This window comes from Mixophyes fleayi, chromosome 4 (genome assembly GCF_038048845.1).
Source record: "Mixophyes fleayi isolate aMixFle1 chromosome 4, aMixFle1.hap1, whole genome shotgun sequence".
NCBI classification, from domain to species: Eukaryota; Metazoa; Chordata; class Amphibia; order Anura; family Limnodynastidae; genus Mixophyes; species Mixophyes fleayi.
Genome location: NC_134405.1, coordinates 1,263,730 through 1,287,248, shown reverse-complemented (window position 1 = coordinate 1,287,248; position 23,519 = coordinate 1,263,730). Strand labels below are relative to the sequence as shown.

The 23,519-nt window shown below is 44.2% G+C and overlaps 1 protein-coding gene across 1 annotated transcript; it reads right to left on the bottom strand.

The window, feature by feature from the left end:
- Positions 1 to 582: 582 nt before the first annotated feature.
- On the bottom strand, positions 583 to 2,484 carry LOC142149660 (E3 ubiquitin/ISG15 ligase TRIM25-like). Its single transcript, XM_075204973.1, has one exon. The coding sequence runs from the start codon at positions 2,482 to 2,484 to the stop codon at positions 742 to 744; it is 1,743 nt and encodes a 580-aa protein (XP_075061074.1). The 3' UTR covers positions 583 to 741.
- Positions 2,485 to 23,519: the final 21,035 nt, after the last annotated feature.

Below are 23,519 nucleotides of genomic sequence, written 5' to 3'. Positions count from 1 at the left end.
TAACAATGAAGGGGCACAGTGTTATTATGAAGGGGCCCAGTGTGATGATGGAGGGACAAAAGTGGAAAGTTACTGTCTCCTATCATGTACATAGTGACACCATCCAGCACAGTGTATGTAATATCCCCTGACTGTTATATGAACAATGCTCCCTTTTTAGAATGAGAGGTTAATCATAGAACTGGTGTCAGAGTCAGGGTGTCTTATAATATTGTTACTACATTGTAAAGCCCACCCCCCCCCCCGCCCCCTGGAAGTAAGGGGGGTGTTACATAAGGGGTGGTATAAAGACAGAATACTCTATAAGAAGCATTATTATATCAGAGGGATAATCACAATAATATAATATACAGTCAAGAAATCTTAGCAGTGAGGCATGCTGGGAGTTGTAGTCCAACCCATCCTGTATTATGTAGGAAGCAGTCACGGAATTACCAGTAGCCAGAGCTTTACAGAGACAACACCCCTTTCACCACCTGCAAACATCACAACCAATAGGAGCAGTATTATAATAGGGTGTACACGGAGAGACAGACAGATATTGCAGCCAATCACAGCTATCAGTGACTCAGAGATGGGAAATCCCACATACATGTATATTTATATATTTATAATGAAGGTTTATAACACACCAACAAGGGAAAAAATTCAGACATACTGGACATCTGGTTACACAACATGGGAGGAGCTCAGCTGTAGCTCCACCTACTGCTTCATCCTATTTGATAAATGTCGCACCAATCAGATTGCCCTCTCTACCAGTCTCTGGGCAGATTTCTCCCAACTCCCAGATATTTTTATAAAACCTTTCCCTACAAATAGTGCAGCATGAAGGGGCTCAGTGAAGGTGGCAGTGACGGTGTGTAAGTGTCTGATAGGGTCACACAGAGAATAAAAGGACAGCTGTTCAGCCTCATAATCCAGATATATCCTCACTCTATCACAGGGAATATTGTCAGGTAACTGGATCACTTTCCTGTCATGTATCACTGAGTACTGATTATGAATTCTATACAAACACCAGGACTTGTTATTATCTCCAATCCCTGAATGACGTCCTCTCCTGTCTATACTGGGATAACACATCCCTACCCTCCAGTACTCTGATTCCCTGATCTCCACTTCCCAGTAATGTCGCCCTGAGGAAAATCTCCTGGTGCTTAATACCTGATAATACTGAAATCTCTCTGGTGTTACTGGATGATTCTGTTTTATATCTGACCAGGATGCAGTTTTCATGTCATCTGATATATGTATATTATCAGCAGCTGTGTTTACATCCAGTAATATGTCTGTAGCCTCCTGCACATAGATCCCTGTATGTATACCTGTTATTATATCAGATAATGTGTGTAGTTTCCCTAAGATGAGACCCACATCCAGATCTCCTACATCATGGACCTGGTCATCATGTCTCTCTCTATTCTCAGTATCATACAAATCACATGTGTCTGAACCTTGTAAGACAGTCACTGGATCAGACATGTTACACAGCTCCTCAGTATCACACAAGTCACCTGTGTCTGGCTCCTGTAAGACAGTCACTGGATCAGACATATTACACAGCTCCTCAGTATCATACAAATCACTTGTGTCTGACCCTTGTAAGACAGTCACTGGATCAGACATGTTACACAGCTCCTCAATGTGACGCATCTTCCTGGACAGCTCGTCCTTCTCTATTTCCAGCTGCTGGATCAGATCAAAGACTGAGAGTGAAACGCTCTTTTCCTGCCTGGAGATCTCACTCAGGACTCTCTTCTCTAGGTCTTCCAGCTGTCTCCTGATGTCTCTAAACAGGGCTGTTACTCTCCCTGTTACAGCAGCTGCATTTTCCTGATCTTCTTTCCTTTGCTCCTGTAGGTTCTGGACTCTTTTCTCAGTCTCCTCTCTCTTTGTGGTCAGTTTCTGCAGAACATTTCTCATTTTCTCCTTCTTCTTCTCAGATGCCTCATCCAGGGACATCAACTGATGCCCTCTGTGTTCCCCGATCAGACAGCAGGACACACAGATACAGACAGCGTCCTCAGTGCAGTAATGCTCCAGGATCTTCTTATGGACGGAGCATTTTCTGTTCCAAAAGGAAATGGTAGGATCAGATAAGACGTGTTCTGCTGACGTGTTGTGTACTCTCAGGTGTTTATCACACAGTGAAGCCTCACAATGCAGACAGGATTTAGCAGCAGGTACAGGAGAGTCCACACAGTAAGTACATAAGATCCCGGTCTCCTCCTGATCTGGCTGAGTAGACAGGAAGCTCCCCACTATGTTACACAGAGTTATGTTCCTCTGCAGTGCAGGACGTTTTTGGAACCTTTTTCTGCATTCAGGACAGGTATAAGCTCCAGACTCCTCCTGTGTATCCAGCACACGATCAATACAGATCCGACAGAAGCTGTGTCCACATCTCAGTGTTACAGGATCTCTATATATTTTCAGGCATATGGAACAGTTCAGCTTCTGTCTCAGATCAGCAGACGCCATCGCTGACAGCAGAATCGAGAAATGAAAGTAAAAATCTCTATCACTCAGAAACCAGTGCATGAGTTGTACAATTTTCACTCAGGGCAAGACTGAGCTTGCAAATCAGATTTTATCTATAGGCTCAGTTATGCTATGAGACACACCTAAACTTATTTTACAAATCGCAAATGTCATTTCATAAGTTGAAAATTATTAAATTTCCACATTTTCACAAATACAGCTACATTTTTTTATTATAAAAATATTGACAAAGGCGTAAAAAAACAGTTTAATTTTTTTATTTTTTTTTTAAACTCTTTATTTTCCACAAAAACATGAGTTCCAAATAATACACAACGTAAATTCTGAGCCAGTAGGCTAACAGCTAACAACAGGTCGATGAGAATATACAAAGTAGAAAGCCAACATATCGCATAAAACTGTGTACAAATATGAGTTCGCTGTGAATTAATCTTATGAAATTATTAAACCAAAATATTTGACCTGATGCAGCTGTGAGCAGTGTGAGTCTCAGCTGCTATGGAACGACTGGTTGTTGCTATTTCTTTTTCTCTTTTAATAAAAAGAACAATAATAAAAAGAAAAAAAAAAGGGGTAGAAGGGGGGCATGAGAGGGAAATGGTAGAGGGGGGAGGGCAAGAAGGGAAGGGAAAAGTGAGGAAAAGACACAATGCAGGGAAATGTAGCATCAGCCTTCTAGGGATTCTGTGAGATCCAGCCCTGTAGATATAACTGTAATTCTAAGAGGCAGGAGTTGATGTTTGATGGAAGGAGTACCAAGGATCCCGCACCTTGTGACAATTTAGAATTTTGTCGTGAAGTAAACTGGTGATATATTCCATTGTGGCCAAGTACCGGGTGCGGGAAACTATGCTTTGAAGGCTCGGAGGATGAAGGGATTTCCATTCCTTCGCTATCTGCAGTCATGCCGCGGCACAAATATGTTGCACGAGTCTGTCACCCTGGTTGTTAAGAGATTTGACCCGGCAGCACAACAGCATGGCCATTGGGTCCGGCAATACCTCAATTTCTAGAATTATTGATATAAACTCAGCGACCTGGGTCCATAGATTAAAAATACTAGGACACCTCTCCAACAGAGATCTGAGGTACCAGGATAAATAATATGTAGTTTTATAGGCACTAAGTATCACCTTGTGTACACTTTAAATGTGTTTTCTCATATTGAGGTGTTGATAGAGATCTTAGAGATCCTAAGTCTGAGCCTGGATCATCCCTCCTGATCCATTACTTTACCAGTGTCCCGATGCCATGCCTCCTCAAACGGTTCAATGAGATCGGGCTCTGGGCAGAGAAAAGCGTGATAAACCAGAGATATCAACCCTGGAGCTCCAATTCGGTCCATACAACTCCTCTCAAAAAGGTGAAGGTTTACGCAGTTTAGACGATCTGCAAAGTGATTGTATAAAGCCTCTAATTTGGATGTAAGCAAAGTGCAAGGACGAGGGAAGGCCCTTTTTCTCTCTCAATTCTGAGAAAGTCTGGGGAGCAAATTCTCCTAGAATATGGGTAAACTGAGTGATACCCGCTTCCTGCCAGGGACGCAGGAATGATTTAATATTTCCTGCCGGGAAGTCTGGATTATGCCGGGGTGAGTGGAGAGGGGGGCGAGGTAAGCTCCCACCTTCTGTGTAGTTTGTCCCACAGATTGAGTGTGAATTGTATGGAAGGACGCGAGTAGACTGAGGCCGGCCTTTCACTTCTGGGGAGCCAGGACAGCAAGATCAAATTGTGATCTGGTGTGTGTGCGTTCTCAAGATCGACCTACCTCTTAACCCCCGGGGCTGACTGCTAGGAGATGATATGGCTAAGGTTAACTGCGTGAAAGTATCGCTCAAGAAGCGGGAGTCCATACCCCCCCGAGTGAGTGGATTTAGCTAGACAAGATCGTTTAAGTCTCGACTTTTTCCCTTGACAAATAAATTTGCCACATATTGATTGTAAGTTCGCTAGAAAAGTGCCTGGGATGGATACAGGTAGTGTCTGGATCAAATATAAGACTCTAGGTAAAACGTTCACTAACACTAATCCTACCGAACCAGGAGATAAAGAGCGAATCCCATTTAATAAGATCTCTTTTTATTGATTCAATAAGGGGGGTATAGTTAGCTTGAAACAATTGCTTATATTCTTTCGTAATCTGAACCCCTAAATAACGTAACGCCTTGGGGCGCCATTGAAATCTAAATGAAGATTCAAGTATGTTTTTAGTGATGCTGGAAACTTGAAGTGAAAGAGCCTCTGACTTAGAATTATCCATAATCCATATTCCTTAAATTCTTCAAGCAAGTTTGAAAGCGAGATGAGAGGATTGGAAAGTGTTAGCAGGACGTCATCGGCAAATAACAAGATTTTAAAGTGGCGGGGTCCTATTCTAATCCCTAATATGATATCTGGATTACGTCTAACGGCAGCAGCCAATGGCTCGATGCACAAGGCATACAGTAAAGGAGACAGAGGACACCCCTGTCTGGTCCTGTTGCTTAGGGAGAAAGCAGGCGACAGGAGCCTATTAGTCAGCACCGAAGAGGAAGGGCGGTGATATAGGACCTGAATGGCCGATAGAAAAGCCCCATTGAGCCCAAAGTGGTTTAGTGTATGAAACATGAAGGGCCAGGAGAGCCTATCGAAGGCCTTTTCAGCATCTAAAGCCAGAACAACTAATGGGATCTTGTTTTGATTACCGTGGGCGATAATGTCTATTGTGCGTCTAGTATTATCTAGGGCCTGTCTAGAGGAGACAAAGCCCACCTGGTCCGGAAAAACTAGAGTTGGCATATAGGCATTTAAACGGTTTGCCAATATTTTAGCAAAGAGTTTAATATCGGCATTAATTAGTGAGATAGGGCGGTAGCTGGAACAGCATGTTGGGTCTTTGTTTGGTTTTGGAATCACTACTATGGTAGAATGACTGGAATCAGCATGGAATTTTCCCCCATCAAAAATATGGTTGAACAGCTGGGTCAACTGAGACACCAATTCTTTAGAGAATGTCTTATAGTATAACAACATCATAAAACCGTTGGGTCCAGGGGCTTTAGAGTTCTTTTGTGATTTTAATGCCAGAGTTACTTCTTCCCCAGAAATGGCTTTGTTAAGAGTAGAGGCCGGATGGGAAGATAATGTGGGAAGTGAGTATTTATCTAGATATGAGTTGATATCTTGGGGGGAAGCCCTCGGTGAAGTTTGCTCCTTGTGGAGGTTATACCAGCTTTCATAGTAGCTATGAAAAGTTTTGTTTATGATCCTAGGATCATAAGTCAAATTCCCTTTTTTGCTTCGAATTGTAATGATTAAGTGAGAGGCCCACTTAACCCTTAATCTCCTAGCCAGGAGAGTATCGGCCTTATTGCCTTTTTCAAAAAAAGTTTGGTTAAGCCACCTAAGCTGACGCTCAGTTTTTTCTGTCAGGATCGACTGGATTTCACCCCTAGTCTTTTGTATCTTTTGCATTAATGAGTAGGAGTTAGATTCCTTATGCGGTGTTTCTAGATCCTTAAGTTGAAGGGTTAGTTTATTAAGAGTCTCGCTACGTTCTTTTTTTCTGCGGGAGACAAACTGAATGGTTTCACCCCTAATAACCGCCTTGTGTGCTTCCCAAATTTTGGAGGTCTGTACATCTGTATTAGAGTTGATTTCAAAATATTTTGTGATAGAGGCGGCAATAAGATCTTTAAACCCGGGGAGTTCAAGAAGAGTTTCATTCAATCTCCAAGAGGTTCTGCCCCGCGGGCAGTCAATCGAAAGTGATAATATGGAATGGTGTGACCAAGTATTAGAGACCATATCGGCCTTCTTTATATGTTGGAAGATGTTTGCACATCCCATAAACATATCTATCTGGGAGTATGATAGGTGGGGAAAAGAGTAAACCGTATAATCATTAGAGGTGGGGTACAATGCTTGCCATATATCAAATAAGCCGGCCTCAGTCACTTGTTTTTCTAAATTTTTTGTATGTGAAGATTGGGGGAAGAAGTGCCTAGAGGTTGATCTAAGTGGGGGGACATGACGGTATTGAAAGCAAACCCTTACGGAATTGGTGTAACTCAGAGATAAAATGTGTGAAAAAAGACGTCTGACCTGTATTGGGAGCATAGATATTGGCCAAAGTTATATCAAGATGGCCAATCTTTCCCGTCAGAATGAGAAATCGGCCTTCAGGATCGTCCTTGACTGCTGACACAACAAGAGGGACTGAGTTGCGGAGAAGAATAACAACTCCGTTTTCCTTTGAAGAATGAGAGGAGTAATAGACATTGGAGTATCTTCTGGAGGACAAGGAGGGATGGCTGCCAGCCTTGAAGTGAGTCTCCTGCAAAAAAAATGATATCACCATTAAGTTTGTGTAGTGTGTGGAATAACATAGAGTGTTTCTGACTGGTGTTTAGCCCTTTAACATTAAGAGAGAGCGTGGTGATAGAGATGATCGATGTTCTAGAGAGGGGCACCCAATATAAAAAAGCAAACTGCTAGGCTGCAAAACCGAAAAGGTAAGATGGTAGAAAGGGTGGGGTGGGAGAGAAGGGACGGGAAAACAGAGGTAGGGTAAAATAAGAGTATCTGGGGGAGGAAGGGTGTAGGTTCAAGTCTCACAGGCAGAGGAGAAACCTACTAGGTTCCTGCCTAAAAAACGAAATAAGCTAAGAACTAGGCAAACTATGCCTACACAATACTCTATGACAAGGCACTGGGTGCGGGAATGCGTTTACGTTTTGAACCTCAATATAAACAGTAAATAATTCCCAAAATAGGTGAGTGTGTGGCTAAGAGGACAGGAAGAGTCCCCCGCCCATCTATGTGTAAAGTAATAAAATTAAACAACAGCATAGTAGGTAACCATTAAACTCTGCAGCTAAGGTGATGAGAAATCAACAAGACATAATCAACAATAAATATATGTAAGGAGGAAATTATTGACATTTCAATCCTCCTGAATAGGAGCGGCAAATACACAGATCAAGGATCCCTCAGGAAGTCATTTTCTTTTAGTAAAAAGTCCAAGTCCTGTGATGCGTCGTTTTGGAATTTCAGCGATGACTCCATCTTATTTTCAAGAACCAAGGTCCTTTTGGACCATCTCTAATTTAAGATCCCCTATTGCTTTCTGAAGGTCCACAGAAAACGCATTACTACGCTCCACAATTAAATTTCGTAATTCAGCAAAGTCCATCTTGGTGGAGGGGGTTGTGGTGGTCTGAGGGTCTTGGTCGTTATGACCTCCCTGAGGTGAGCGGGGAGGAGAAGAAGTGGAGGTCTTGTCTTGACGGGAGAAGTGCTGTGTAATTCCTCCTGTTGTGCCTCTGCGGCCCCTACCCGCAGGTTTATTCATGTTGAGTGCAGAATCTCTGGGGAAACCCCTTGCCGGAGTTGAGTATACACCAGACGGACGGGGACAAACCCAAGTGGGCTAGGTAGACATAGTTAGTGACGAGAGAGATAAGTAAAAAGGAAAGTTATTACTCAAATGTCCCGTGATAAATTTCCTAGGAATTCTTATGACTCTTATGCAGCTCCGGACGCTCTTCCAAACAGTTGTGTATAGATCTAGTGTACTTGCAGTTTAGAAGGCTTTGAACAGTACAGGTCACTGACTTTGTGAGGATGGTGCTTGGTAAAATATTCTTTTCTATTCCACCTCCTCTCCGAACTTATGACGATGATGTCTTTTGGATAGTGGTCAGATTAAGACCAAGCAATTTCAACTTGCAAATATCAAAGTGACCACTGGGTGGTATCAAATACCTATTATTTGTGTCTTGCTTGTAGTTATGAAATTTGACCACAAGATGGCGAAAATGTGCCTGTAAATTACCGAAGTTACAGAAACAGAGAGGAGTTATCTAAATAATCAACTTTTGTGAAGAAACTTTTATGGAGAAACTGCAGGCAGATAATCCCCACAGGTCTTCCCACAGCTCTCACACTTCAGAAGAGCAGTTATGGTCTACAGCAGGGTTCCGTGTCCCACTCCCCTATGTTTCCAATGTCCAGCCTGTTATCTGCTATCTGGAGCTGGGGACAAGATTGCGTTCCCCACTTTCACCCACTTACAAGGGGGCTGCGCTCTCCCAGTGCAGGGTCAGCAGTGTGGGGGTTGGAGACAGGGACGTTTGGAATGGGTGCCGACCAGAAGTGAGGGTCTTGGAGATCTGGTGCCAGACGGAGGCTGTTCCCCTCCCCCCCCCCCCCCCCCGACAGCTGGTTGATGGCTCTTAGCTCGTTTAGGTGGCCTCTTTACAGTTAATGAAAGAGTCCAGTCTCTATAGTAAGTCACGCCAAGATGGCGCCTGGGCACAAATCTCTCCACTGCTCCGCTGTTATGTGTCTGTGGACGCTCATATACACAGGGGCGGGCTGGGCCACTCAGTCTAACCGCTTTTTGGGCCGCCCCCCACCCCCGTGGATGCAATATTACCTGAATATTACCGGCGGCATCACATGACACGCGATGTGGCCTCCTGTGCGCCCTCCCCGGGCTGAAGTTTGCCAGCCCGCGCCTTCATGTACCCATTGAGCCGCAAGGTATATATTCCCCTGTATCGTGGGAGTGAGCTGGTGTCGACCCACTGGCACCTGGTGTTGCTAATTTCAGCAACAATTCCGAGCCTCACGGAGCTCTTACAAAAAGCGTGCAGCCATCGTAGGTGCCAGGCCACGCCCCATAAACAGTTTATTTTTTATTCCTTATCACATAGTGTCAGGGATAGCAGCCTCTGCCAGCTCCCTGATCTAATAACTTATGAAATAATCAAACAGTCAAACAATATATCTGTTACGCCCACGGGAGTAATAACCCGATCAGTCAAGATTTACGTAGACTTTCTCTAGAGTGTGGAGTCTAACAAACCCCCCGGTCTTCACCAAGAACCGCCGCAAGGTGGTATGGGCTTTGCTGCCGGAGGTTCGCAGGTCGCGGTCCCCAAGGAAGCCCCCTGACGTGAAAGGCGATAAGGTGGAGAGGCTGCAGTGGAAAGGTGCCAGAGGAAAAATCCGAACCAATGTCAGGATAGCCGGGTCTGGTACACAATCGGGTTGCGCAGTTAAAGGACGAATGGAGTAGCCGGAGTCAGGAGAGAAGCTAAGGTGAAATGCCAAAATACTCAGAATACACGGTACCGAAGGAAGATCCAAAGAGCGTAATCAGGAAGCCTGGTCATACACTGGAGAACTGAAACACAAGCACAGGATACACAGTAGCAGACTGAACAGAGAGCTGGGTCAGACGCTGACAGGAACTATCGCTATGGCTCGGCATGTAGCCTGTCATGGAATCAAACAAGAGGCGGGTTGTAACTATAAAAGATTCTTGTGGTTGGTGTAGATGGTCACAGAATATAAAGCACCCTCTAGTAAATGTCTCCATCTCTCTAGAGCTAATTTGATGGTGAGAAGCTGTTCGTCCCCGATGCCATAGTTCTTCTCTGCTGGGGAAAGCTTTCACAAGAAAAACCACAAGGACAAAGTTTACCAGTGGAAGATCTCTGACAGGACGGCTCCCACCCCTGAAAATGAAGCGTCCACATCTAGGAAGAAGGAGAGAGAGGTATTTGGTTGCTGAAGAATGGGCGCAGAGGTAAAGGACCTTTAGAGTTGCTTGAAGACTTCAAGTGCTCCGATAGACCAAAACTTGGGATTACATTATTTACCAGTCAGGCCAGTAATGGGGCCACGAGGGAAGAAAAACCCTTGATAAATTGCCGATAATAATTGGCAAAGCCTAACAATCGTTGTACTGTCTTGAGTCCAACTGGTTGGGGCCAATCTAGTATGACCTTGAGCTTCTCTGGATCCATCTGGACCCCGGAACCAGAGATCACATAACCTAGAGAAGGAATCTGATTCTTCTCAAAGAGGCACTTTTCCAGTCTACAATATAACTGGCGCTGATGAAGCCTATCAGGTACTGCGGAGACGTGGTGCTGGTGAGAGGACAGGTCGTGGGAGAATATAAGGATGTCATTGAAATAAATAATTACAAATTAATAAAGGATGTCATGGAAAATTTCATTCATGAAGTTTTGAAAACGACAGGGGCATTACAGAGCCCAAAGGGCATGACTAAATACTCAAAGTTCCTGTCTTGGGTATTGAAAGCCATTTTCCATTCATCTGCCTTCACTGAACACTGAAGCTTCACTGGCCGGTCAAATAATTCTGATATCAAAAGTAAAGGGTATTTGTTTTTTACCATAATGGCGTCAAGACCCTTTATGTCTAGTCTATGTTTAGGACAGAGACCACCATTTTTTTTTTGCAAAAAAAACCTGGCGCCAGTGGAGCCTAGTTGTAGATTATCCTCAATATAAGAAGTCATGGCCTGAGTCTTTGGTTTTGATAGAGGGTAGACACTTCCCTGAGGTTGCACCTTAACAGGAAGCAGCTCAATACCACAGTCCCAAGCTCGATGAGGTGGCAACGTAGAAGCCTGTTGTACTGAGAAAACATCTGCGTAGGAGGTGTACTAAGGTGCATTGTCTAATGGCTCTGAGGGAGTAGGAGGAAGATATCTTTTGAGCAATGGAACCTTTTGCAGACAGCAGAGATGACAGTCAGATCCCCAGGAAAGAACGTGTGCCGAATGCCAATCCAGTATCGGAGAGTGGACCCTGAGCCAGGGTAATCCCAAGACTAGGGGGTTTACAGCTTTGGGGATAACTAGAAGAAATATGAACTCTTTATGAAGGGTCCAATTTGTAAGGTTTAAGGAGTGGTGCTTTCCCGGGTAGATTCACCAACAATCTTTTTACCATCTATGACAATAATGGCGATTTGCTGTCCAGCAAGATGGTTGGTAAGGAGAGTCTTGCTACTATGAGTGCTGAAAGAAAGTTCCCAGCTGCACCCGAATCGATAAGGGCTGAAAGCTGAGCCTGACCCTTAGGGTGCCAGAGAATTACTTTGATAGAAAAGTTAGAATCGGATGCAGAGCCAAACCTAACCACTCCAGAGCCAGTTAGGCTTTGCCTTTTCCCAGCCATTTAGGGCAATTACACAAGACATGATCTGAACAATACAACCATTAGCTATTTTTGAAATGTATCTCCCTTTTCTCTGGAGAGAGACAGGACCGGCCCAGTTGCATTGGCTCTTCAGTGGGAAGGATGGGATTTCGGAAACAAGAAGCCAAACAAGTGGCAGACCGACGGAAACGTTTCCTTTACTGATTTCACGTCCGTAAACGAATATCGATTTGGTTGCAGTGGGAGATGTGGTCATCCTGAGAAATAGGTAACGCCTGAACAGCTAATTCATCTTTTATTCGGTCAGAAAGACCTTGCCAAAATATAACGACTAAGGCTTCATTACTCCAGTGAAGCTCAGAAGCGAGAGAACAAAATTGAATGGCACATTGGCCCAGGGGAGGAGACCCTTGGCAAAGGCATGATATACTGGAGACGGCACTGGACACGCGACCTGGTTCATCAAAAACTCTACTAAATGTCACCAAAAATGTGGAGCGATTATGCAACATTGGGCTGTTGCGCTCCCATACAGGAGAGGTCCAGGCCAAAGCCTGACCCGACAAGAGAGAAATGATGTATGCCACTTTAGTTTTTCCATAATTCCCTGGTTGAAGCTCAAACTGTATGACACATTGGTTTAAGAACCCCCAACAAGCCTTAGGATCTCCATCAAATTTTGGGGGGTTCGGTATCTGGAATTGACTAGCAGAAGTGGAAGGGGTTACCAGATTCTGGGTAGGAGGAACAGAGGCTGAAGTAGTAGCTTGAGACGCCAAAGTATTCGGGAGCGTGTCTAGACGGGTGGAAAGACCCTGTAAAAGTTCTAAAAGCTGGGTTTGGTTCTGGCGAGGTGTTCTAGAAGAGCATGATTACCGGAGCCGTCCATTTTAGGTCAGAGCAAACTGTTATGCCCACAGGAGTAATAACCCAATCAGTCAGGATTTACACAGGTTTTCTCTAAGGTGTGGAGTCTAACGAACTTCCCCAAGAACCGCCGCAAGGTGGTATGGGCTTTGCTGTTGGAGGTTCGCAGGTTGAGGTCCCCGGGGGAAGCCCCCTGACGTGAAAGGAGATAAGGTGGAGAGGCTGAGGTAGGAAGGAGCAAGTTGTCAGAGGACGGAGCACATCAGATGTTGCAGCTTAGAGGGAGAATCCAAACCGATGTCAGAATAGCCGGGTCTGGTACACAATTGGGCTGCGCAATACAAGGGAGAACTGAGAAGCCAGAGTCAGGAGAGAAGCCAAGGTCAAATGACAAAATACTCAGAATACAGTGTACCGAAGGAAGATCCAAAGAACGTAGTCAGGAAGCCTGGTCATACACTGGGGAACTGAAACACAAGCACAGAATACACAGGAGCAGACTGAATGCTGGGAACAGAGAGCTGGGTCAGACACTGACAGGAACTGTTGCTCTGACACAGGATCTAAATAGCAAGGGGATTTGAATTCCCTGCCTTTGCAGTCACATGATCACACTGCCAAGAGCCGATACCTGGAAGCCAGGTAGCGCACTCGGCAGTAGAACGGGAGCAGAAACGGGGACAGGTAAGTCTCTTACAATATCACATCTATTTTGTCCAGAAACCGTTCCTAACCGTTCCTAACTACCTTTACCTGGCACTAACTGCCCTCTGCGCACTCAAGATTTGGGAAGTTTACTGTAAGGGAACACAAAGGACTCTTGTCTCAATATCACGCTCACCTATCCTTTAGGCTACCGATCTAACTGATCCTTTCCCCTCACACAGGCTCACACTTCCACACCTCTCTACATCTGCCACCAGCTACATATAAGGCGCATAGCAAACCTAAGACTCAATTACCCAACTGCGCACACTCTGCGCTCTGGTAGCTAAAAGAGTTAACACTTCCAACACTGGAATTTAAAGGGTTAACACAGCCAAGCAATTAATCTCTTCTAAGCAGGCAGTGAATTTGTTTAGAGCAATAAGAACAGCACTTATTACATTTTTAGATTTAATATACAAAAAGTACAATGCTTACAGGTAATACAATTAATAAAAGATGACAAAAAATACAGCAAACAGATAAAATAAAAGGAGAAAATTCAGAGTATAAACATACATATGAGTTGTTTCATCTATGCAAGGGGAAATGGCTTGGAAGATGGACAGCTAATCAATGTTGATTTCCCAAAAGACAAACAAACTCTTGGAAGTGATTTCATTTTTTTAAAGACACTTTGTCCCCTTTTCCCTCACAGGGGGGTTTGGTCTCCAGGGGAAGCCTGTCATTCTGTTTACAACCACAAATTGCATCTTGTCTGTTTAATACCCAATGCTAAAATGTAACATAAATTTCCTGGGGAGTGTGACACAAACCCAATTGTATTATTAATAAATCCAATACAAGTTTACAAGTCTCCAAATACCAAACATCAATAGGTCCAGTGTATTAGATGATACTCGTTTCCTCACATCCCCGGCCTGACAGACAGCTTTATTCCACGTATGGGCTGCTCTTCATCATGTTATTTATGAATATGTGGTTGATCACATGCTGGGAACAGCTTCTTAGCATCTGTTCAGGTGCCAAACCCCACTCCAATACCCAGCCATATCTCACCCCAGAGAGCCTTTGAAGCTGCTCAGTCTCCCCTACAGGTGAGATTGGTGTGTTGTAGCTCTTGAGTCTGTACAGCCACAGAATAAACATTAACCCTTCCCCAGCACAGAACATCAAACATAGATACATAAGTGCCTGGACAAAGATTTTAATTGGAACGTGATGGCAGTTGGGGATCCAACACCTGGTGGAAGTTACTCAGTGGACCCGTAGGCTGCGGAGCCAAGTTGCCGGCGTCTTATATCTCACTCTGCAGAGGAGTGGTCACTCTACGTGTCTGTGCTTCATCAGGCGGGGGTAAGAGTACATAAACATGGGGATTGGAGAATATATGCGGAATTGGAAGTTTGACTTGTTTTAATGCTTTTATCCAACTATTGTCTGATAATAAACAATATGTTTTCATTTTGATCAGTGTTCATCATCAATAACAGAGAATTCCCACCACCCATATATCTGGACAAGCAAACTTGGCTGTTTTCTGGATTAAGAGAAAAACGATGATGAATTATTTGTAAGATTCAGTATGTACAGGTTGCACTATGATGTTTTTTGTTTAATTTTCTATATGGTTTATCAGGGAGAAAAGAAGATCACTTATACAAGAGAAATATCACATCAGCCACAAAAGAACTTTGTACTTCACTACACTGAGTATTTGAAAATAGGGAAATCTGATATTGCAATAGCATGATGGGTTAATGTATATATGATGGTAGAAGTTTAATGATAGTTTGCTGTCACAAGTGCAAATTACACTATTACAGATTCATAAGTATTCTGACCGCCATCCCACCACCTCTCTGATAATCTCCTCACTTCTGTCTAGAAGACTTCTCCCGTGCTGCTCCGACTTGTAGAGTTCCCTACCACTCCCAATCAGAGTCTCCCCCAGCATTCACATCTTTATATGTTCATCTGTGGTTGGATCACTTAGAAATAACTTGTATAAATTTATTTCAATTAGTGGTGCAGTGTGCCGGTATATAGAATTGCAAATGTACTGATTTTTGTATTGGAAATGTACTGATTTCTGAAGCAGCATTGCCATGTTAGAGGAAATTTGTTTTTGTAACCATCCTGAGGAAAATCCAATGCTAATTAAGCCTTTTCATCTTAGAGGGCCTGATTCATTAAGGAACTTAGGCAAGAATTTGAGTAAGTTTTCTGGACAAAATCATGTTGCAATGCAAGGAGTGTAAATTAGTTTATTAGCACAGAAATACTTGATAGCTTATTTATACACTGAAATTTACAGTTGATATTTGTGTGTTACATGAAAAAACAGCCAGTATTTAACTTATGTGCAAAATACATAGTTGATGAGGTTGAAAAAAGACACCAGTCCATCAAGTTCAACCTATATTGGATCTCCTGCGATCCTGCACTTATATTTGAAATTGATCCAGAGTAAGCAACCGCCCATCTGTTTCAATTGTGAAAATCCCCCCAGACTCAATATTTCAGTCCTATTTTTACCCTATATCCACTACTATCCTTTATTTTAATTAATGGTCGTATCCCTGGATACACTTTTCCGCTAAAAACTTGTTTAACCCTTTCTGAAACATATCTATTGAATCTGCCAAAATAATAAACAAATTTACACCCCTTCCATCACAACATGGTTTTGTCCACAAAACTTACTCAAACTCTTTGCTAAGTTCCTTAATGATTCAGGCCTTGAACCAACACATATTTTTATCCTGAGTACATAGAAGACCTTTTAATCCTGTTAAAAGGTAGAGGAACATTAAAGAAAATGTATTTTTTTTTTTTATTTGGCATTTGTATCCAGTCAATTAATTCTTTGGTTAAGAATATATATTAACTTTGATAAATTATTCTACTGTATGGAACAACGTATATCAGAAATAAAAGACAGGAGTTTCATTGTAGCATCTTGTGATTGAACGACGTCCTGTCTCTAGCAGGATGGCAGCTTGTATAACAAAAGTTAGCTTTTGCCAAAAAATCATCTTTTTAATTATGAACATGAATGATAACGAGTGTACCAGCTATTCGTGGAATTAAGGACTTCTTGGAGATATAAGATGAGACTGTGAGATCCTCTTCTATCCCCACATCCTTCGAGGTTCTCGGCATCAGCTTATGTGAATATTACTACATTGTGCACAAGCTGAACATCTGATATGTATAACAATCTGTTATTATCTCCACAGGTACCTTTGTGGGTGGAAGCTGCTGAGATGTAAAACATTCTCTGGTAAGATGGCTGTTTGTTTCTTTAATCTTTTCATGAACTATTGATTGACGTAGAGATGCTCACTGACCTCCATGAACTGGTTTTGGTTTTGGTTTTGGATCTGGATTAGCTTTGTGTTTTGGTTTTGAATTTTTTAGGAAGAATCCTAAAATATGCTAAAATCACATATCTTTGCTCTTTTTTTGTTCCTACATTATTATTAACCTTAATAATACTAATTTCTAGCCATTTGCAGTCAATTTTGACCACCTCACAGGTCACAATATTATTTTCATACACATTCGGACAAATACGACCTGGCTGGATGGTAAGCGACAGAGCAATGACACAAACACATGGCAGTTCTTACCACATCTAGGACACATTGGCACACAGCAGTGGCAGAAAAGGAAAATGGTGCAAGATGGAATTGTCTTTGGGCCCTCCCACCCACCCCAATGTTGGATCTTAAAAAAGAATCCAAAAATCGTGAGATCCGAGATCCGACGACGTAACAATGACATTTTGCCTCATTTTCAATTCCAGGGGCACGCGCAAGTACTTGGATCCCCTAAGTTCGGGTGCGTTCTGTTCTCTAGGAACCGAGCCTGAGCATCTCTAGATTGAAGTAACCTTCAAAGGCCTCTGGCGTGAGCTATGTCTGGACAACTATAGTAACTCTTGATGCCTCACACGACGCCAGGGCTCCTGCTACGAGGGGTCTGCCATCCACACACAGGGGACATGTGGTCTGAGACTGCCTCATAACTGATATAGGAAATAACTAATTACTCCTAAATTTACCTCCTATAATTCATATTAACAGAGACCAATTATATAGTCATAAATAGGAAGACGAACGGCAAACCAAACGTGTAATACAGCTGTCTGTCACAGGGAATGGGAGGAAACTGTACATAACCTTAGTGCCCCTGTTATAAAATAACTTTGTTTTCTTCAAGATTAATCCACAAATAAAATGCAGCCAATCCCGTTAAGTTTAACCAGTCCTGTGCTGCTCGCACCAGGGCTCTTCCCGCCCCTGGGGTGGTGGGAGTGAGACAGTGTTAATTTATTAAATGTATAAATCCATTTTGTACCTAGTGCACTACAGGTCCCAGCATGCCCAGTCTGCCATTAAATGTTTGGGCTTGCTGGTGCTTGTAGTACTACAACCACCAGCATCCTCATTGCTCCAAGGGCATGCCTGCACTTGGGGAACCATAAGCGCCAGCATGCCCTGACACCCAGGGCCCGTTGACACCTGTAGTGCTCCAGGGATAAATGTAAGTAAAACATGTAACCGAACGGGCGCACTCTGCCCCCCTGTCTGTTGGTTGAAGAAAGAAGAAGGGACGTTCTTCCTGCAGTTTATCTGGGTGTCTTAATCGCCATCAGTAACCGACTGTTACTGGCACCTCCTACTGATGTCACCAGACACTCGCAGACTGTGAATACCAACTGCACAATAGTTGTAGGAGAATCTCGCTGCCCCCACAGTGCCTAGAACCGCTTACTTCTGGGGTAGCTGGTATAGCTGCTGCAGCGCCTCTTTGCTGTGGGCTGGCTGGTACCTCCTGACCGCTTACTATGGGTCAGGACTGCTGGGTAGCGGGCAGAGCGTTGACACAGAGACACAGCCGGGGAATGTATTAGAGTGTAAGCTCCTATCTCTTGGTCACAGGATACAGCAGGTAGTAGGCGTCAGGAAGAATCTTCAAGCAGTGATGTTTAATTGCTCAATAGTCATGTTATGATCCGCAAAAAAAATGTGGGCCCCCTCCCCAGGGGCTCCCAGCCCTGTGCTAAAAGCACAAGGGCTCTTCACACACCCCTGGCTGGTGGGTGTGGGGTTATAAAGTGGTTAATAATAGAGTAAACTCTATTTTAGTTTGTGGAACTACAGGTCCCAGCCAGCCAAGGGAGAGGAAGATGAGTCCCGCAGCAGCGTTAATTATAGATCTAAGGGGAGGCCGGTGAGGAGATGGCTACAGTAAATAAGAAGGGAAATTATGAATTTTTGTCGTAGTCTGTTAAGAGCTAATTGAGTGCGAGTCACGAGCAGCTTCTGCAGTTGAGTCCTCACCTGAGTTAATTCACTCTTATGTTCCGTGGATGGGCGGGATTTGTTCTGGGATTCAAGTGTTAGAAGCTTGGTCTTCAGCTCGTTTTGGTAATGGGCACTAGCCCGCTTCGGTCTAGCCCTAGTCTGGATAGCCACTCCTCTCACCACCGCCTTCAGGGAACACCAAAAGTGAAAAAATAACACAAGGACAAAACTAACCAAAATAGCCCAAAGCATTGGGTTAGAGCAGGTGTAATAATACAGTTCAACCACCAGATGGCAGCACAGCCTCACTTGTGAGAGAACTGTGAGAGTCAGCCAGCAACAATGAAAGGCTGTGTAGATGGTAAATACATCAGGCCTCACAAGACAGGTATTAAGTAGCAGAGGGTAGAGAGATAGTCAGCCTCAGATCACTAACCTGGTAATAGGAGGCTCAGTGCAGAATAACGTTCCCAGGCAGTGGAAGGCTGCACAATGTTGAGTAATCCTCCTGTGTATTATTATTATTATTATTATTAATTTTTATTTATAGGGCGCCACTAGGTGTCCGTAGCGCCGTACAGGGATAAACTAAATTACAATACGAGGTGAGACAGCACAGTACAGTAAACAATAAGCACAGTAACTCAGTGAGCTCAGGGCACAGCTAGAGAGGTGGGGGAGGAGAGAGGGGAAGGTCCGCCAACAACGGCACCTAGGAAGGAGGGCACGGAAGAGAGGGAGACCACCAGGGGGAAGAGGGTCCTCGAGGAGGCTAGGTAGCTGGAGAGCAGAGTTAAAGGTGGTGAAGACAGGAGGAGAGAAGACCCTGCTCAAAGGAGCGTACAATCTAAGGAATCTGTACGTTCCACTAGAACCCAGTAGTGGAACGTACGCTGCTGCTGGCAAGTAAAGGCTTCAGGTTGTAGGTCCCCAAAAGCGACAGCTCCAGGGCTCTCCTGAGTCACAGACAGGTGTACAGGGGTTCGTCTTGCCAGAAATGCAGCTGTTGTGGCAGTTTAGCCATTTTGCTGGAAGGAGGAGGTTCGCTTTGTTGAAGCCGGTTGGCTTGCCGAAGAACCGCTCAGGTTAACGGAGACAGTTGGCGGTTATTATAGGCTGGGGCGGGTCGCTGCTGTAGGTCACATCCTTCAACCTGGCTGTGGCCGGGCAAAAACGCTGTTTCCCGTGTAATGCGTCCCATGTGGTGTGAGTTGATGTGGACAGTAGGAGAGTGTGTGTCACAGATAGCCGTGGACATCCACGCCCAGGTGGGCGAGTGGGCATCATCAAGCCAGACAAATGTATGCCAGGCAAGCAGGTATCTCCAAGTGGCCCAGATGCAGGTGGCTCCAGCTCCCAACGTTTCGGGGGCTAGACCCCGACTGGGCTGCACGCAGGTAAGGTGGCTTAGGAGATCCCGATGATATAGGGAGAGTCACTCACAAATTGGCTGTTGGCTGTTGATTCAACTATTAGGCAACATGGGACTAATACTGATCCCTATTCTACACCACTAATATCCTACATAGCTTAGTGTCACCACCAGATATGGACACCTTACATTCCAGGCCATCTACAGGGTCATTACTAATAAAGGACAGGGACTAATACTGATCCCTACTGTATACCACTAATATCCTATATAGCTTAGTGTCACCACCAGATATGGGCACCTTACATTCCAGGCCATCTACAGGGTCATTACTAATAAAGGACAGGGACTAATACTGATCCCTACTCTACACCACTAATATCCTACAGAGCTTAGTGTCATCACCAGATATGGACACCTTACATTCCAGGCCATCTACAGGGTCATTACTAATAAAGGATGGGACTAATACTGATCCCTACTCTACACCACTAATATCTTACATAGCTTAGTGTCATCACCAGATATGGACACCTTACATTCCAGGCCATCTACAGGGTCATTACTAATAAAGGACAGGGACTAATACTGATCCCTACTCTACACCACTAATATCCTACAGAGCTTAGTGTCATCACCAGATATGGACACCTTACATTCCATTCTCGTCTCTCTGCAATCAGGCTTCCGTCCACAACATTCCACTGAAACTGCTCTCACTAAAGTCTAAGGGTCATTTCTCCAAGCTCATCCTCCTGGACCTCTCTGCTGCACTGTTGCTCACCCTCTTCTCCTACACACCCTTCACTCCATTGGCCTTTGTGACACAGTTCTTTCCTGGTTCACTTCCTACCTATCAAACGGCTTAGTGTTTCTACCTCTGGCACATCCTCCCCTCCACTCCCATTATCTGTTGTGATCCCACAAGGCTCTGTTTTTGGCCCTTTACTTTTTTCATTGAACACCTCTTTTCTTGGGGCACTAATTCGCTAATCTCCCAGTCCTGTTGATTCCACCTTAAAAACATTGGCAGAATACGCCCTTTACTTACTCAACATGCTACCAAACCTCTTATCCATTCTCTCATCATCTCCCGTCTTGACTATTGCAACCTCCTGCTACCTGGTATTACTGACACCCGTATATCCACACTTCAATCCATCCTAAATGCTACTGCAAAACTGATCTTCCTCTCTCACCGCTCCACATTTACTGCACCACTTTGTAAATCCCAACACTGGCTGCCTGTGTCCTCCAGAATCCAATTCAAATTACTCACCCTTATCTACAGAGCCCTCAACAACATCACCCCTGCATACATCTCATATACTCTCCCTCCCGCCCTCTTAGATCTACCTCTGACCTGCGCCGTGTCTCGTCTCTGGTAACCACCTCTCACTCCCGCATACAAGACTTCTCCTGTGCTGCTGAGAGAGAGAGAGAGAGAGAGAGATAGGGAATTTATACTGCAAGATCCAATGGGGCAGGGACTGATGTGAGAGAGTTCTCTGTACAGCGCTGCGGAATTAGTGGCGCTATATAAATAAATGATGATGATGAGTAAATGGTTTCTGGCTGCCTGTACATCACAGTGAGCAGCATGTAATCTGGGTCTGAGTGCTGAGGTAGAGGGCACCAGTAAACCAGCACCCGGCTGGCAGAGTGGCATCTTCCAGAATAGCACCGAGACAGAACATGGTGGCGCTGGTGATAATCAGTTGGTAACCTGAAGATTCAGCTACTTTGGCTTCTGACGTCTGTAGTTGCAGTTTTGACTTCCCAGCAGCTGTTGCACTATGGAAGAATAAAACGCGTGGGGCGGCCTATAAGTTTCTTCAGGATGCTAATGAGAAATCGATTATGTTGACGTGACGCTGTAGTCTGTGATCCTGTGTGACTGATGAACCCTTGTTTACTTATGTTCTCTGATAAATATAAAACATGTAAGAGTCGTACATCGTTATCAGTTATTCAACTTAATTACCATATGATATCCTAACTTACCACAAGAAATAACAAAGCTCCTCTGTTAAAACGCTGAGTTTTGTACATCATATTCCTATAGAACAGTAAGCTGATAACCGATAATAATATACTTCTCTTTGGGTACAAATACTCACTAAATATCTTAAGAGGAGTATTATTACTCCACCAGACAAGTTCTGTCTGGTTCCATCTATAACTTCCCTCCGTCCTCTCTCCTTGTCCTAGCTCTCTCCCATGTACATACGTTCTCCCCAGACCTAGCGCCCTCATCTGATGTACCAGACATGTCTAATGACATCTGTTGCACCAACAAGATCCGCTGGTAACTTATGTATATCTGTTATGTGTTACCCGTCCTTCATGAAACCACACTTACCTTCTACAACCTATGTCCCTAGGACGCCCTTCATATCATTTACTCTACACAGAAGTCAGACTCACAGAACCATTACTTATAGAGAGGACAGATGTGGCCCCTGAGCAGGCTGCAGCAGAACAGCAGCGCATGGAGGAGAGTGTGTTCTGTGGATCTACTCACAGCAGCACAGAGGGAATCATTAATGTTCTGAGAAGGCCTGAGGACTGGGGTGGGAACCGCTGGTCTAATGTAGACGGGCTATATGCTTGTGGATTCATGTACAGGACTCGGGATGCAGTTTGAGAAACCTTCAAGAGACACTTGTAGGATTCTTATTGTACACTTAGATGTGAGGCTCTCTGTGGTCCCATGAAATACCCCGTATCAGATTCACAGACTGTGAGTTTGCTGTGTGTGAATGGTTCACACATGTGTTTGGTCTCAAGAGTTTCTTGAAAACATTTATGATTGGTTGATGCTCCTTGTTTTGTCAGATCCATTGGCCTCCATTGGACAATCATTGTAAGGATCTAGAACCCCTGTATCATATATTCTACAGTGCACCTCTCTGCAGAGAGGAGTCTCAGATTATCCTTCCCTCCGATACATCACTCTCCAATACATAAAATCTAGGGGATCTCACCTAATCTAGGGGATCTCACGGGATCTCACCTTATTCTCTCAAATAATAATAAAGAAAAGATAAGATCAATATCAGAGCTAGATAATAGCAGATTTAATATGTGTATAAATTTACATACACAAAATGTGTATCTATGTAGGGAAACGTCCCAATATTTACAGATGAATCCTGGATTATTCTGATCTGTCTCATGAATTCCAAACGATGCGGTTCATGATCACAATGATTCTCCTAGTGAGTCAGATGATGATAATCGGCCTCTCCAAGGTGAGTTGGAGTATAAAGAATAGAAAGAACAATAATAGTGTAATATGTCCAGATATAGATCAGTCACCCTGTGTCACACACACACACACTCAAGGTGTTACATGTGCTGGACCAGCTCCAAGTCCCAGAGAGATGAAACCACAGGTACAGATAACTGGAATAAAGCATAAATGAGAGATCTCCGTCACCTGTCTGTAGGAACCGCTCTATCTGATGCACTTATGTGGTACCCCAAAGCCCTGTTGAACAGCACAGAGGAGTGCATAAACACTTTTAAAATGCAGGGCTACAAGGGGTTAATTGTGCTCCTGAAAACTTGTGCCCAGGAGTGATTGACAGGAGGAGGATGAAGGCCCTGATTGGCTGGGGAAGTAACAGGAAGAGGATGTGCAGGAAGGAGGAGAGAGAGAGAGCAGCATGGTAGAAGTAACAAGGGGGAGGATGTGCAGCCGAGCAGAGAGAAGATAAGCTGCTGCCAGAACTGTGACATTGCCAGCAAAGCGGACGGAGAACAGCTGGGGACACGCAGCGGGGCGCCAAAGACAGTCTCCACTAAACTGCAGAACCGTCTCAAGGT

Excerpts from the sequence above, each read along its gene's own strand:
- LOC142149660 (XM_075204973.1), bottom strand. The coding sequence starts at position 2,484 with ATGGCGTCTGCTGATCTGAGACAGAAGCTGAACTGTTCCATATGCCTG.